The sequence below is a fragment of the Saccostrea cucullata genome, unplaced genomic scaffold (genome assembly GCF_032062105.1).
Source record: "Saccostrea cucullata isolate Sc308-1 unplaced genomic scaffold, CSIRO_AGI_Scuc_v1 ctg9998, whole genome shotgun sequence".
NCBI lineage: Eukaryota > Metazoa > Mollusca > Bivalvia > Ostreida > Ostreidae > Saccostrea > Saccostrea cuccullata.
In genome coordinates this window covers 58,846-74,586 of record NW_026937082.1, presented here as the reverse complement: position 1 = coordinate 74,586, position 15,741 = coordinate 58,846, and the positions used below count along the sequence as shown (strand labels likewise).

The window sequence follows — 15,741 nt, the reverse complement described above, 5'->3', positions numbered from 1 at the left end:
ATTAATAATATTTAATAAATCATTCATAACGTAATGATACATTTCGTTAAACACAACATATACATCAATTCCAACTTTTAATTGATTTTTGCTACATGTAATATATTTTGTAATTATTTTTTTTTTTTGCTATTTAAAAAAATATTACCTCATCGTGCACAACCAGGTCGCAACATTGAAATGTTTAAATTTAAGTTCACTACTACAATGTCAGTGTTCAAAGGCACGCGATTTGCTCACGGCCTGCAATATTGTTAAAAGAATTTTCTCTGTAATATGTAACTCGTCATTGTCAGGGAGAGCATCTGATTCATTTATTATATATAGAACTGATTGGGTTGGCACAATTGCCGGTTTGCGTTTGATTAATTTGTATTCCAATGGCGTATCCTTTGACTGTTCAAAATAATGACCTCGGATAACTTGTGCTCCTTTACTGTAAGAAGCTCCCCACCTGTCCGTGTCCTCTTTTTGTAGGAGAACTGATTTTGCACTTACTTTCAGTATATAATAATCATTTATTTCATCGTCACTGAGTACAGCAAATATACTGCCTTTTGTAATTAAATCAGACAGTATTTGAAATTCATTCGTCTGGTTTTCTGTGTCTGATGTATTGCTATCTGAGTCTTCCTCCGTGAAATTTATAGGGGTAAATTTACCTAAACTGTTCATAAGATTACAATTTTGCTCAAAATCACCGTCAACGCAATCTTCGCAGCTGTAACAAGACAGTGGACGAATGTAATTTGTGCCGGAAATAGACGACACAAGCTGGTGAACAGACCTTATACCCGTTATAGGTTTGTATAATCTTGGCTTTTCTCTTGGGATTTCTTCTACATATTTGAAAATTGTACGACGAACGTTTGCCGAATTATTGGGAATTTTTAGTTTTTCGTTCGCAAAAGAATAGAGACTTTTGGCATCCTGTATAACACAGGTACCCCTGATTACGGCAAGATCCGCCTGATTTTTTTAAAATCCACCCGCTGCATCTGCGTGGCTGGTTTCAAAGAAATTTCTGATTAGTTTTGAATAGCGAAATTCTGAAAGAGATGCTGATAAGTCACCAAAACAATGGCGACTTTTGTATTGTGTAGCGCAACCATCGCAGAATTCATGTATTGTTTCAACCTGGTAAGATATGGATTTTAAATATTCAGAAACCAGTTTTTGGCAATGATGAGTGAAGTGTTGGTCATGTTTATCATCAGGCGATATTACATAGAAATGTTCTGTTATTATTTCTGGTTTTTCGGTTGTACTTTCCACACCGTCCAATTCAAGAATAGCATGTCTGTGGAGTATGGTGACATGAATTGAGACTTTAGTTTTTTGGAAATAATTTGACTGTATTTCATTCTTTTCACTACAACGGTAATTTTCGGAAAAGTCATGAATTGTAACGCAGTGATTTTAAGGCAAATTCTGAAGTAAATTGTTGTGTAATGGAAATTTTGTAAGAAGCTTTCTCATGTGCTCAAACAGTTCACCGGGTTTGGTGACCTTTTTTACAAGTGTCAGTTTCTTTGCTTCGCCCCTTTTCGACGTTATGTTTATATTTATTAATCAAAACACTCCCAAGAAACATCAGGAGAAATGTCATCAGTTCTTAGTTCCTCGTGACTGAACTCAATTTTGTTAACCCCACATTCTATGCATGTTCTATCTAAACAGGATTTGTTGTGTAGACCATCGGAATTGGTAGGACAGAGAGTTTGATTACACATTTCATACATGTCATGGTATATTACAGGGTCTGTTACATAGGTCTTTCTGTAATTCATACATGCTTTAAAGACGTATTTCATTTCAAGATGATATCGACAGCAACAGGTTACCCGGTCTTTTGGACGCGCTGCGCGAATGTAGTAAGGTTTACATGCCTCAAAGAGTCTCTGAGAAATTCGAATTTCTCGGTTTTTCGACAGAAAGTCTGCATATACCTCTGTTTGTGTTTTATGTAAGATTTGAATAGCATGAGAAGAATATTGTTTTGGACCTATTCTAACCCTTTTCACATCGTTTTTATTGCCAGTTGGGTGCGAAATTTCGGGCAAACACCAAAAATTATACACAAGCTTTCGGGTATCATCAGATAAGGCATCAGATCTTGTTTTCCGCTTAGTATACGTAAACGATGATGATTCCGTATGCAAGATTTTTGTGCCAACTTAATACCCTTTAGATATTCTACGAATAGGAAGACCAAGTTTTTTTGCTAGTGAAGATTTTGCTCTAGAATTTTTAACATTTTTGCCGCTTACAGAAGCTGTTAGAAATTCCATGGCTTCCCTAACTTTGTCGCACCGTTTAAGTTTTAGTTTGGAGACAGATTCCTTGATGTCAGATAGAACGGACGCTTGGAGTGTGACTGATTCTTTTTCCTCTGGAGAGGGAATAATTTTGCAATTTTGGAGTAATTTTACTGATGGAGAGTTTGTATTTTGTAAAAAAGCGGCAATGGTAGCTGCTCTTTTTGTCGGGGATATCGGTAAATTTGATTTCAGTTTTTTCACAGCTCTACATTTTTGCACTTTGTTACTGAATGAATTGAGGTTGCCCTTCTCTATATTTTCGCTCTGAATTTGACTAATCATGCGTTTTTTCGGCGCCATCTCTTGTGCTAGGGATTTCCGGCTCTGCTTTACTTCTTCGCGTTCGTTTAATTTAGATTTTCTTTCCATTACTTTTCTCTTGCTATTCTCAATTTTTTCCCTTTTAATGCGTTCTTTTTCGCGCTGTTTGCGTTTTCTGAGCGTCGCAGCCTTTACTGTCTGCTCTGAAATTCAATGTAAATTTCAATTTATGATTTAGTCTACAATTAAAAAAGTCAATTGTCTTAAATATGATGATATTTTGTTTTTAGTTATAAGTATACTCCGCGTAAAAATATTACTGCTAATTTATTTGCAGGGAATCCGTTTTAGCTTTTGTGGTAGAACTCTTTTGTATTTCCCTTACTCTCCTCCTCCATTCACGAGTCTACTCAACCCTTTTCTGTTTCCTTATTTCTTTGTTTATTTTTATTTGTATTGCAGCAGTCAAAGACCCTCTTTAATTATTAATTCAAATAGATGTTCACTGCCAAGTCAAGTTAATGTTTGCATCACCCGTGACATAAAAATATTTATAATCATTAATATTTTATTTGTAAAAATCAACTATTAAGATTCGAATTGATTGCATTTTAGGCATTGAAAAGTTGTGAAGAATTTTATTTTACTTTAAAATGCATTATGTATATGTGAGTTTTTTAAAAAAATCCTTTTTATAAAATAATGTCTTAAGTATTTCTGTTTTCACTATAAGTTCTTTTTTTTCTAACGAAAAACGTACAAGACCGTATGACGTTAATGCGTCATTGCGTCATTTTAGATGTATGTGTGACGTTAATGTTGACATTATTTTATTTGTAAAAATCAATAATTATTTTGATTCGTAAATACTTGCACATTTGGCATCAAAATGTTCGTGGGGAAATGCACATTTCAAATATGAATTTATTTTTGGGAAACTTCTTTGCTAGTTTTATAGAGGAATGTCTAAATTCAGTATTATTTCAAATTTTTATTTAATTTATGTGTTTTTATGAAAGCGTGACATTCGTGTTGACATTTTGAAATATCTCTGATATGAACATTAGCGAATATATATGCCTCTTTTTAAAGAATATAATACCTTTAAAAATGCACATTCTGAAACTATTTTAATATTATGAAAAACGGCTAAGATTTCCGTATAAGGAGCATACCATTTGTGATCACCATGCTACGCATGACGTTCGGATGTTAAAATTTCTCTTTAAAATGTTATTAGTAAAACAATCTCCTGTGTAATAGATTTTATGAATAAATGCTTAAAAATGAAAAATCAAGCGGAAGATATTTATATATTTAATATTATTTATCATTTCCATCAAGATGTTATCAGTAAAACACCAATAAGTTGCTATACACAACATGATATTTTATCTTTGATTTGCCAATAATATTGAAATTAAGAGATATACTTGTTTTGTGACGCCTTCTGTCTTCTATCGTTTTTGAACTTAAAGCCGCTTGGTCCGATTCTAATGGCTAAAAATTATATTCGTTTTTCTTCTTGAAAAATAATTGTCCATAAATTGTTTCATTTTTTGTCAAATTATATCCCCAAAGTCTTTTTCTTTTAAAAGATATCAAAATTCAAAAAAGTTAAAAAAAAAAAAAAAAATTAGGTCACACAAAAAATAATCCTATGTTGATATCGCGTGAAATCACCTTCGAAAAATTAAATTTGTCGCTTACATGTATATCTCATGAAGAACGAACCCGAACATTTTTTTCACAACAAAGTACTTATACCTGTACACGGACAATATTTTAGCCTTCGTAACTAAACTTCCTTTTAAAAAAATATTTGATTTTCCTTTATTCTTTAAATATGCATATTTATATAAAAATAATGAATTATATTCAATGATAATGGAACAATATAGTCGGGTTTGAATTATCTTCATAATTAGATAAAACCGATAAATTTATTTTTTTCAAAGGTGACTTCACAACAGATCTTAACTTCCTGTCAGGGACTTCTGTTTGTCAATAAGGTTTTCGATCTATGTTTTCGACGTAAGGATTGTTGTAATAAACTATTAAATCAATCTTATAATTTATTTTTATATCTTATCTATGTAATGACGTACTTTTATTGTGTAAGATGATATGTGCCTGTTTCGGATTAAGCGGCTTCAAATTCAAAGAAAATAAACTATTCTCAATAATTTACTTTGAAATTTTACACAGTAATGAGTATCCATAAATGATTTTTCTCTGTTTACAAATCAAAAACAAATTATTAGATAACTGCAAGAACATACATTTTCATAAATTATAATTTATACTGTGGTAATTTACCTGATTCTGACGTGGCCATTTTCGATTTTTGTCCCTTATCTACAGGTTCATACTGAGAATTCTTTGACCCGGCGGTGATTCCTGGCATTGATTACGTCAACAATGTTATGACGTATTTTTTTTTTACAACATCACAATAATTAGTCCGCCAAATATTTTCCCCCCAAAATGAAATTTCGCTGAGATATTGTAATTTATTTGAAATATGTATTTTGCATCTGTTGCCTATCTACAAGGCAATTTGGGCAAATTTTGAGGGTTTTAACACTGGTTTCTCAATTTTAACTTTTTTTTATTGCAATTTATTGTATATTTTATTGAAGTCCACGTTCCTATCTAATATTGCATATATCTTTATTATTTTTCTATTGAAAAGTAGTCTAATTGTCAGCGCGCAGTGCGAGAAAACATTTTAACACCAACATCGTGCGCGACGTCGGTAGAAAATAACATGAAAAACCAAAACATCGGCGGAAGAACTTTATCCGAAATGGTTAGTATATAAAATTTTGTAATTTTTGTACGTTCACTATATAAGCTCTTATGAATACTGTCGCCATTATACTAGTAGCTCCAATATGGCCGATATGCAAATGAGGAGAATGAACACCATTTCTCCATATGGAAAGTGCACGCAGAGAAGTTTTCTAATACAAAATCATTACTAACCATATAAAATGGGATTTTATCTTCTAAAATACGATAGGTACAGCTATTACGTTATTTAGTTGATTTAAATAATGACAATACAATGTTCAAAGACAAAACGTGATAAATGACTTCAAACATACTTTCGAGATAGAGTCGAAATACAGTGTACCCGACTCCAGAACAATATTATACACTTGACAGCATATAATTAATATCTTTTACAACTTTTTACCAATTACTTAATAACAATCATGAGCATATTAATACGCTGAAAACAACTGTATACGCTGCGAGTGATTAATTAAATACACAAAAGTGACGAAATTATGAATTTCGTAACATAGCCCCCTCCTGAAGAAACCGAATGCAACTGGACTTGGGTCTACTAAAAACTCCGCTTGAAGCTATATATAAGTTAGTATAAATCATTATTAAATACGATGAAGACAAATATAACTTCTTAAAATCATTTATTTTTGATTTGGCGATTGTGGCCACGACCAACATAATACATGTACAATATGTACATTATTAATCGTTATAGGTAACTCCTTATAAACCTTATCCTTATAAACCTTATTTCCTTATCCTTATAAACCTTATCCTTATAAACTTTATATCATTATCCTTACAAACAGTGTATCCTTAACCTTATAAAGTCCTGAAGATTTGAATACTGAGCAGAAGTTGTGAAAAAATACTTGTATCATGGAAGGCGTCTCGAAAAACCGCAGTGACTCTCCTTCACATTTCTTTATATGCAGGTCGTGACGAATGGAACCTCTATCTCATGTATGACCGTCTAAACCAATGTCTCTCACATTTCACATGACACAGTTCAAGGTTGCCTGAAAATATTTAGAAAACTACGGCAGAAAAAATGCACTGGCAAAAATAGATTAACAGTATAACATATATATATATATATATATATATATATATATATATATATATATATATATATATATATATATATATATATACTTGATATCACCACCAACGTAGGGAAGATTTTTATTGCATACATTCGCTTTCAATAGTGTAGTCAATATCCAAGAAAATAAATTCCCAAAGTACTAAGGTTTATTTTATATTAATTTTTTACACTAAAAATCATGTAACAGAAATCTATTATTTTTCACTTATTTCAATGCTTAAGGCTTTCAATTTTCTATAGAATTCCACTGTTGTGCAAACTTGAAATAAAATACAAAAACAACATAAATGAATGTTGAACATTTTTTTATTCAAATCTACAAAAAAGAGAAAAAAAATTACAAAAAATTACTTTCCAGGAAATGTGCCGGTTGGAATCCCATAAAACTGTAAAAATATAAATGATATTTATAGTTAAGTAAATGGAAAGAGAGAAATTGAAAAAAATTGAAAAATTGAGCAAAATATTAAAACATTACAAAAATCATGGTATGAAAGATCCTATTAAAGAGTTATCTTTTTTTATTTTGCCTAGACACAAATATCTTGGTATCAATTTCCATTTTCAATGATAAAAACGCAACAACAAAAAATTGATAATACAAAGAATTATTTTATGCACAAATACATAAAAAAGAAAGTATTTGTCATAATGATCATGATGATTATACAAGAAAAAGCCACTACAGCTACAATGAAATATATATATATACATGTATATATAGTTATAAAAGAAAAAAAAAAAAAAAAAAACACGCACACATGCACACGGAGAGAGGACAAAAAAGAATGCCAAAACAAAGATCGCAAATAAATAGAACACATACAAAGGAAAGACAAAACAGAAACATTTGAACTGATTAAATTTAAAAAAAAAGAATTTCAAAGAAAACAAAAACAGGACAAGAGACAAATAAAGCGGAAGTGAAGCACACATAGGACACACAAAACAGAAGAAAACTTGAATGATACATGAATATTTGCAGGATGAAATGAAAAAAAAATGTGATGTAATAAGCATAAAATGAGTATAGTTGCCTGTCAGGTCTTTACAGAATATGCTATCTCCAAGACAATGGAATCATACTTTACATTTATTACTTGTCTTACCTTTGTTCAATTTTCTGATACCCCTCTTATAATATATTAAATATGTAAAAGTTATTAAAAGTACATTCATATATATTTTTAAAAAAAGAATAAAATCATATCTTTGCAAATAAAACAAACAGCTTGATTCAAATTCCATGTTAAGAAGAATAAAATCAGAAAGAGAAATGAGTGACCAACTTCGCAAACACAGACTTTGTTCTGGTCACCCTTACCACTCCTTCAGAGTTAGGTTCACTCAAAATATTCTCAATTCCCTCTGGTCCTCCTCTTTCATGTGCCATCTTCAAATGTTGGTACGTCAAACCAGACTGGGCTATTTTTCTTAACATGTAATTTGAAACAATTTTTGTTAAAGGTTGCAAAGATACCAAGCATTCATTTGTCTTTGATTTGTACTCTACTGAAGATATTAAAAACTGTACACTGAAACTATGCTTCAATAAAATGCCATATCTTATATTCAAATTTACAACCAATGATTACAATGCCTGTACATCTGCAAGAGCTAAGTGAGCCTTATAGGACATGGACATACAATCTTTAACTAAAGTTTCCAGCTTGTAACACTTCCTACCTGGCAAAACTTCTTTTACAACATACAAACTGTCAACAAACCCCTCTATGGGTAATGAAGAGGAACAAGATAAACAAGCTTTCATCAAAATTACTGAATCAAATGCACGTCCATTGTGACAAACAAGTAAGGGTTTGTTAAACTATTTTGGCCACTGATCAAACTCTGATAGACATCTCTCAAGAGCTACACTTTCAACTTTTTCTTTGTGATGAAACATCTCCCCATTGACAATATGTAATCCAGTTACAGCTGTCGCACCTGGTGTTGTTGGTGATTTAGGAATAACATACCTGTTAAAACTTTCTTCTTCAGTCACACATGCCAACTGAGTGATGTCACAAGAAGTACCCTTAGGAAATATTAAAGTATTCTTAGTTTACCAATATTTATGATGTAAATATATATTTTAAGCCTTTTAGAAATATCTTGACAAATTGCTCTGGTACATTGCTTATGTATTTTTGATTAATGCTAAGATAAGTATTATCTACCCAAGCCATTTGTCTCGAGGTCAAAGTAAAGGAAAGCATTCTTTCCATTTTCCACAGTTTTGAGTGTTGGTGGCACTGTTGCATCTGGTATTTCCTGTGTGGCCTCTGAGGATGTTGTACGGTTTAGGTCTACAGCAGGTTGATATGTCATTCCTTCCTTTAGCTCAGCTGTTGATTCCTTCAATTTTTAATACATACATGTAACAATTTGGACACGAGTGTCCTATTCATTTAAACTATGAATACAATTTCTGTTATATTAAAAACATAGGTACCTAACACATTGTTGACATTAATACACAGATTATATGAGCAATTTTTTAACATTTACCTGTTTAGCAATTGATGACTTCAGTTCATAGCGTCGTTTTTTGCATGCTGTGCTGGCCTTTCTATTCTTGTTGTACTGCCTTTTCTTTGATGTCCGAGTAAGAAAAAATTCTATATTCTTTCCTGGTGACAGTAATAAATTATCATAAACCTACAATTATAGTTAAATTTATAATATAAAGGAAATCATATAATTCTGTGAACAAAAATTAAAATATATCAACATAAATACAAAATAAAAATAAAGACTATCTCGTAATATAGATTAAAATTTTAAGAATACACAAACTTTGGAAATAGCATCATTGCCAATATTTTTCTGTGCAACAGCTGCTGCAACCCTGAAGGCAGTGGACTCTCAACCACCATAAAAGCGGTTCTTTGGGTTTTTGGAGAAAACAATGTTGTTGAAACTCTCAACAAGTTCTCTGCAAGAATGACACCCTTTACCCAGCTCTTGGATCAAAAAAAATAATGTCTATGATGTGCCGCCCTTGCAAGGGAAAGACATTTCCACCTAAATGGTGTATATAAATATATTTAATATGAAGGCATGTTATTTAAACTTGTTTACATAACAGTTTACCAATGCAGAGAGAGGGAGAAAGACAGAGAGATCCAGGTTTCAGATTCATATATTTATTCAATGCTTACCATTTCTCTCAGGTTCTTCTTCGTCACTCTCTGATGAACTACATGTATATTCATCTGTGTCCTCCTCCTCCTCCTCATACTAAGGAACATCTGTGTATGGGCCTTATAAAGTATTGACATTGTATAAATTTTTCATTTGAAAAAAAAAATGAAGTTACTGTATTTTATTAAATATATGTACACATTTTATTTGAAATGCTTTTATATAAATTTATCATTCCTTGGAATATAAACACTTACATGAATCAACAATAGATATATAAGAATGATTATGAAAAACATGGTCCTCTGTAGACAATGTGGTAGAGTCCTCTGGTTCCTCTCCTCTTGAAAATCTTCCATTGATTTTGCAACCTATCAATTTTTAACAGTTGAAATCAAGTTACATTAAAATAAATCAAATTTCATCCTTCAACCGCAATGTAAATAAACTTCTTATAGTAATGAAATATTAGCTAAAACAAATCTCCAATTTATTTGTTTATTAAATTGTATGATACCTTTATCTAACACACGGTAAACAAGCTCTAGTGTGAACTATTAAAAATATTTTCAGGCTATACTTCTGAATTCAAAGTATTAATTAAGCAAAACATACTCACCGTACTCATCAAAGGTGTATGTATGGTCGTGAGCCGTCGATGACATTTTCCAATCAAGTTTCAAAGCAAAGAACCCCGGTTTCGTTATAAAATCATGTTCTTCGCGCAAAAACAGCTGATAATTAATGTCCGTAAAATGCTTAAGTAAAGGGCAAAGAACATAGTCTTTTCAAAACGTTTTGGTGATTTAAATATTAACACAGAAGAGTTCCAATTAGCGGTGTATAGTGAATTTGTTCACACCATTATCAGTATATTTCGGATCAAAATGGCGTTTCGGACGAAAGTCAGCCATGTTGTGACGTCGTAGGGGTCCCCCTTAATGTTATAAATAAGAGGAATGGGAGGGTGGGATTTTTAAGCTAAGAGACAAACTACACCCACCTCTCAATCCAACTGTAACAAATATTGTGACGTCAAAAATTAACAGCAATAACGTCATGTATAGCATTTCGCGCACAAATCTAAGGCGCGGATGTGAGAGATTGTAGTAACCATCGCTATAATAATTGGATTTATTTCGTAAAGGAAGTAAATCTTATTATTAAAGACGATTAAGACAAATATAACTTCTTAACATCATTTATTCTTGATTCGGCGATCGTGGCCACGACCTACATAATACAATATATACTTCATTAATCGTTATAACATAACTCCTTATAAACCTTAAATTCCTTATAAACCTTTTATCCTTATCCTTATAAACTTTATATCATTATCCTTATAAACATTGTATCCTTATCCTTATAAAGTCCTGAAGATATGAATACTGACAACATTCAAGCTGGTACTGGGCTAGCAGATACTCAGCAGAAGCTGTGAAAAAATACTTGTATTATGGAAGGTGTCTCGAAAAACCGCCAAATAGTTGTCCGTTGAAAATGAAAACCACCGCCAACGAAGTTAGGTGGAATGAGAGACGCAAAAGTATGTGTAGGCGTGGCCACATCTTGAAGCTCAAACTACATATTTAACCTTTTATAGAAAAACATATTCTTGTATGGCCCTTTGTAAGTTGTAAGCAAGAAACAATCACCGAAATACGACAGGTGAACTCCATCACTACTAAATATTTCATTTGAATCCCAAGTAATCTCTAGGTATTTGATAAAGTATCCACTGTTGACGGTAACTAAGTGATTCATAAAATTATTGAGTCGAACAGTAGCAAGATTTTGAGTTTGAATTCAAACGCCATGAATTTCTTTGCAAAATATTGGACCAACCAATTGTTGTGTTGGGGAGTAGCTCCTAAGTTTTTTTGAGTGTTGAACACATAATTGACCGTAGTTGCAACAATGGAATTTTACCTATATCATTTCCTCCACAATGAATAATTAAAATTTCTGGAGGTAATTCATAACGTAACAAAAGATTTATGTTTGGAATAAGGTCAAACCCTTTCATACCTCCCTTTCCCTGCCAAAACATTCTGTAATTTCTTCGTTTTAAACCTAAATCCACACCATCAAAGGATTTTCTTGCGTAGCAGATCTAGAATGCCCATTTAATAATTTAAGAACCAACAATACAAATAACCTTTTCATCTATTTAAAATATGAAAAATCAATCAAGGACATCACTAAATCGTAATATACCTTTTGAAGGCATCTGAACCTCATCTACCTTGCTTTTTTTATTTCTGTTTCTGAGTGACCGTAAGAGAAACTATCTGACGCGGCACCAATACGGAAAGAGTTTATTTAATATTGAAGAGAATTAAAACCTTGTTAGAGGACTACCATCCATATGCTTAAATAACTGACCGTCAAATTTTGGCTCCATGCTGATGTACCTTTTTAACCATTCAACTGGACAGATAGAATTCCAGACTTGTCGAAATTTTTCAACTACTACCAGACATTTGGTCTGACACAGTTAAAGGTTCTGTGAGACCGGACAAACTTTTGTCAGACCAGATACATTTACCATTTTTGGAAGAGAAAAATAGGAATAAATAAGTACAGAAAATGTATTTTATTAACAATTTTCTATTTCATATTCGTAAATAAAACTTCTTATAAGATTTTCATTTTCGCTATCTGACTGTTCATTTTCACTATCACGTTCATCCTCCATTTCATCTTCTGTCTCTGAGTCATAATCAGATTCAGCTACATCTCCCTGATTTGCAATGCCATTCTCTGTTTCCTGAGTTACCTCCTCTTCAACCACATCAGCCTCTTCAACAGTCTCTTCCACAATCTCTTCATCATTAACTTGCACAGTCTGGTTTGAAACCAAAATTTTCTTCCTTCTCTGGTAATTCATCTTCCTTCTCTTCCCTTTAGGTGTTAACTATTGATTTAACAAAAAATATCATTTAATTTTTCATGATCAAGATGTAACATGTACATTACTTTATTTGATAATTGGTTTTATTCATTTACAGTATATAATTATCATCCACTTATCAACGGCTTCTTTTGGATTAAACTCCATTACTGAAGGTGATTGCAGCCTAATCATCATGCAATCATTGAGATGTTTCTCACTCAGTCTGTGACGTCTTGATGTTTTTAGTAGCTTCATTTGATTAAAAGCCGTTTCATTTACAACACTTGTTGCAGGAAGACTTTGAATTAGGTCCAACACATTCAAAATGTTTGGTATTTCATTATCTGAAAAATTTGAATGGATATCTTCCAAAGATGTACTGCCAATCTTCTCACCAAATCTAAAGAAGAAATTAGAAAAAATGTTATCTAGGCAGTTATTTTCATTTAAAATAATAAAAATTAATTTGTTTATTTTTTGTATTATGTGGTTGTATGAAGATATACCTTTTGTAAGAAAGAAATTTTAACATCTGCCATTCTCCCAACAAATCTGTAAGATCTGTGCCTTGATTTTCCAATGCTCTGCAATACACTGGACTTCTTTAGCACCAAAATCTGGAGAAGAAAAAAAGTAATACTGTTTATATTTTGCTTTAAAAAGAAAGCATTTATGTAAAAAAAAAGATATTTTAGCTTAAATTCATTTAAACAAGTCTCACACCAAGCCTAAGCACATGAGAATGTCATAAAAAAGGGTTGGTTATTAATAGTTAGGATATGAAGTATATACTAGAAAGACTACAAAGGATAGAAGAAATACAGAGTATAGTTGGAATATGATACAAAATACACACTATTTATATTTACCAATTTTTCTGCAGGAAGAAAATAACTGTAAAAAAGAAAGGACTAAATAACAGTAAAAACAGATCAACAAAGATAATAAACAACAAAGTAATAAAATCATATTTTAATTAAAACAAATAACTGTTTAATTTTTTTGTATGAAAAATTTACATACCAGCAACATTTTCTCGTGGCCAGCTTTTTACATTTGCAATAATAGTTGATTCTATAACATCATCTCCTAGGTCCCTGTATCTTGCCTCCATATGTTTGATTAAAGAAGACTTAATGACACTGACTTTCTTCTCCATGTCAGTTGGTGGACCTTGTCTTTTCAAAGGATATCCTGATATTTCTTTTCTGGTTTCAATATCATGCATCAATATACATGAACTAGAAACATTTTAAATATATATCAATTACAAAATTCAAGATGACTGATGTGTGAGACTAAAGAAGAAAAACAAGTTATAAAAGTAAAAACTCAAAATAAAATGTTAATTGAAAGGTATGGAACCTTGTGCTGAACTGTTTAAGTATTTCCATCGTTGATGAAATAGTTACTTTAACATCAGCCAATGTAATATTGGACTTCTGTAAAAATTCTGCAAAAAATAATTTCATGTAATGAATTTTTGAACTTCACTCTTAATTAAAAGTTTGCCTTTGAGGATTAAAAAATCATATTGACTCCACTGAAATAATGTATAAAATGATTACCTAGAGAAAAGCAGCATAGGTCATGAGGGTGCAATCTTCCAGCATCTTGACCAGCCCTTCTGCCTTTGGGTTTGAGTGAGATTCATTCTGTAGATGACTTATAAAAGCAGGATATGTCTTGAAGAGTGTCTGAAGCGCCTTCTTCATATGAGGCATCCACCTACTTCCACTTACTCTATGAGGCAGTGTACCACTGATATTTATGACCTGAAATAATATACCTTTTTATAATTAAAGTTATCATTTAAAATATAATTCATTAATTTGATAATTTTCATGATCATATTGAAATTCATATCGGAAATTAAGGAACAATAAAAATATTTTGGAGTACTTACTTCCATACACTTTCTCAAATTTTTCCTTTGCTTTGGACTGTTTTTGTAGAAGTAAAACAAACCTAGTAATAAAGTTGTCAATTTCACAAAAAGTTTATCAGCTTTGAAAGTGTCTTTGAAAGCTAATTCAAGTCTGTGGGCCAAACAGTGAACAGCTATCATCTCAGGATGATCCTTCTTTAATAACGTCACAAGTCCATTTTTGTCCCCAAACATATTAGATGCCCAGTCACACCCGAACCCCACAATTTTTGGCATGTGAGGCAACAACCCATTTTGTTCTATTTTCTCCATAACAAATTTATACAAATGCTCTGAGCATGTGGATTCTGGCTCACCAATGCAAAAGAATTGGGTTTGAATTTTCCCCTGTGAACACCATCAGTCTGATGAATATTGTTTCTTGTTCCCTTATAGAGTCATCTGTGATTCCGTCCATTGTTAAGCTAAAGTATTTCACATCTTGAAGAACACTAACGAGTTTTTCTTTTTCCACATCTGAAATATATTCTATAAATGATGCAGCAGCTTGATGATTATTGTAAGTGTCTCCAACATCAAGACCTTTGGCCTTATCTAGATCATGCAACCATTTAAAATCTGATAGTGGGCGGTGATTTTTCACCAACGCATGAATATTCCTAAACATGTTCTCGATTCTTTTTCTCTGTGCCTCGTTCATTAGTATAAGTGTCTTGTGTGCAACACTAGCATTCTTCTCTGCTTCTTTTCGTGAATTAATTACCTTTCCTGCATTTAAGTGAGTTGATGACTTCTCATGGTCTGTGATCGTTGAAGAACGGTAATTTTTGGAGCCCGTAATGAACGAATGTTTGTTTCCCTGATTATTTACAATGTTTACACCCACTTCGATGCACCATGAACAAGTCATCCCCTTTTCCTGCGTATAATTCAACCATACACGATCCGTTTTCCACGTCTCTTGAAATTCACGATTACCTCTAGTGTCTTCATAATTATTTTTAGCTGTTAGTGGTTCCACCTTTCTCTTCTTCCCAGGGAGAGCTCCCTTTACAAACTTGATCGCCCATGTGGCCATTTTTGTTGTTTGTGTGACCTTCACCCGCGCATCCCGATCTCAATCTTAAAAATTCGCCATCGAGCCCAATTTTTTTATCGGTCATCTGGACCGACGATTTCTAGATATTTATCGGTCCAGACAATTTTTTACCGGCCTTGCCGACAGGACCGACGGATTTCGACAAGTCTGGAATTCTTTGTTTGACTTAAACATACGGACGTCCCTTTCACAAGTTGGTCAGTTTTTGAGAAAGGAACT

The 15,741-nt window shown here is 32.3% G+C and overlaps 1 protein-coding gene, 1 long non-coding RNA gene and 1 pseudogene across 2 annotated transcripts; all 3 read right to left on the bottom strand.

Moving 5' to 3' along the window:
- Positions 1-210: 210 nt before the first annotated feature.
- Positions 211-4,989, bottom strand: LOC134247260 (uncharacterized; annotated as a pseudogene).
- A 7,103-nt stretch (positions 4,990-12,092) lies between these two features.
- Positions 12,093-13,983, bottom strand: LOC134247256 (uncharacterized). Its single transcript, XR_009987796.1, has 5 exons — positions 13,901-13,983; positions 13,559-13,776; positions 13,405-13,429; positions 13,042-13,152; positions 12,093-12,935 (listed from the first exon to the last, which is right to left on the bottom strand). It is a non-coding gene; the product is annotated as an uncharacterized LOC134247256 (long non-coding RNA).
- A 120-nt stretch (positions 13,984-14,103) lies between these two features.
- On the bottom strand, positions 14,104-15,664 carry LOC134247258 (zinc finger protein 862-like). The gene is made up of 2 exons (XM_062729620.1): positions 14,442-15,664; positions 14,104-14,310 (listed from the first exon to the last, which is right to left on the bottom strand). Exons 1-2 carry the CDS (start codon positions 14,733-14,735, stop codon positions 14,104-14,106), a joined length of 501 nt encoding a protein of 166 aa, XP_062585604.1. The 5' UTR covers positions 14,736-15,664.
- Positions 15,665-15,741: the final 77 nt, after the last annotated feature.

What these genes read in the sequence shown, in the direction of transcription:
- LOC134247258 (XM_062729620.1), bottom strand. Translation starts at nt 14,735, where the DNA reads ATGGAGAAAATAGAACAAAATGGGTTGTTGCCTCACATGCCAAAAATT. An exon ending in ATTTGAGAAAGTGTATGGAA is followed by an intron (nt 14,311 to 14,441) that starts GTAAGTACTCCA and finishes ATATTATTTCAG; the next exon opens with GTCATAAATATCAGTGGTAC.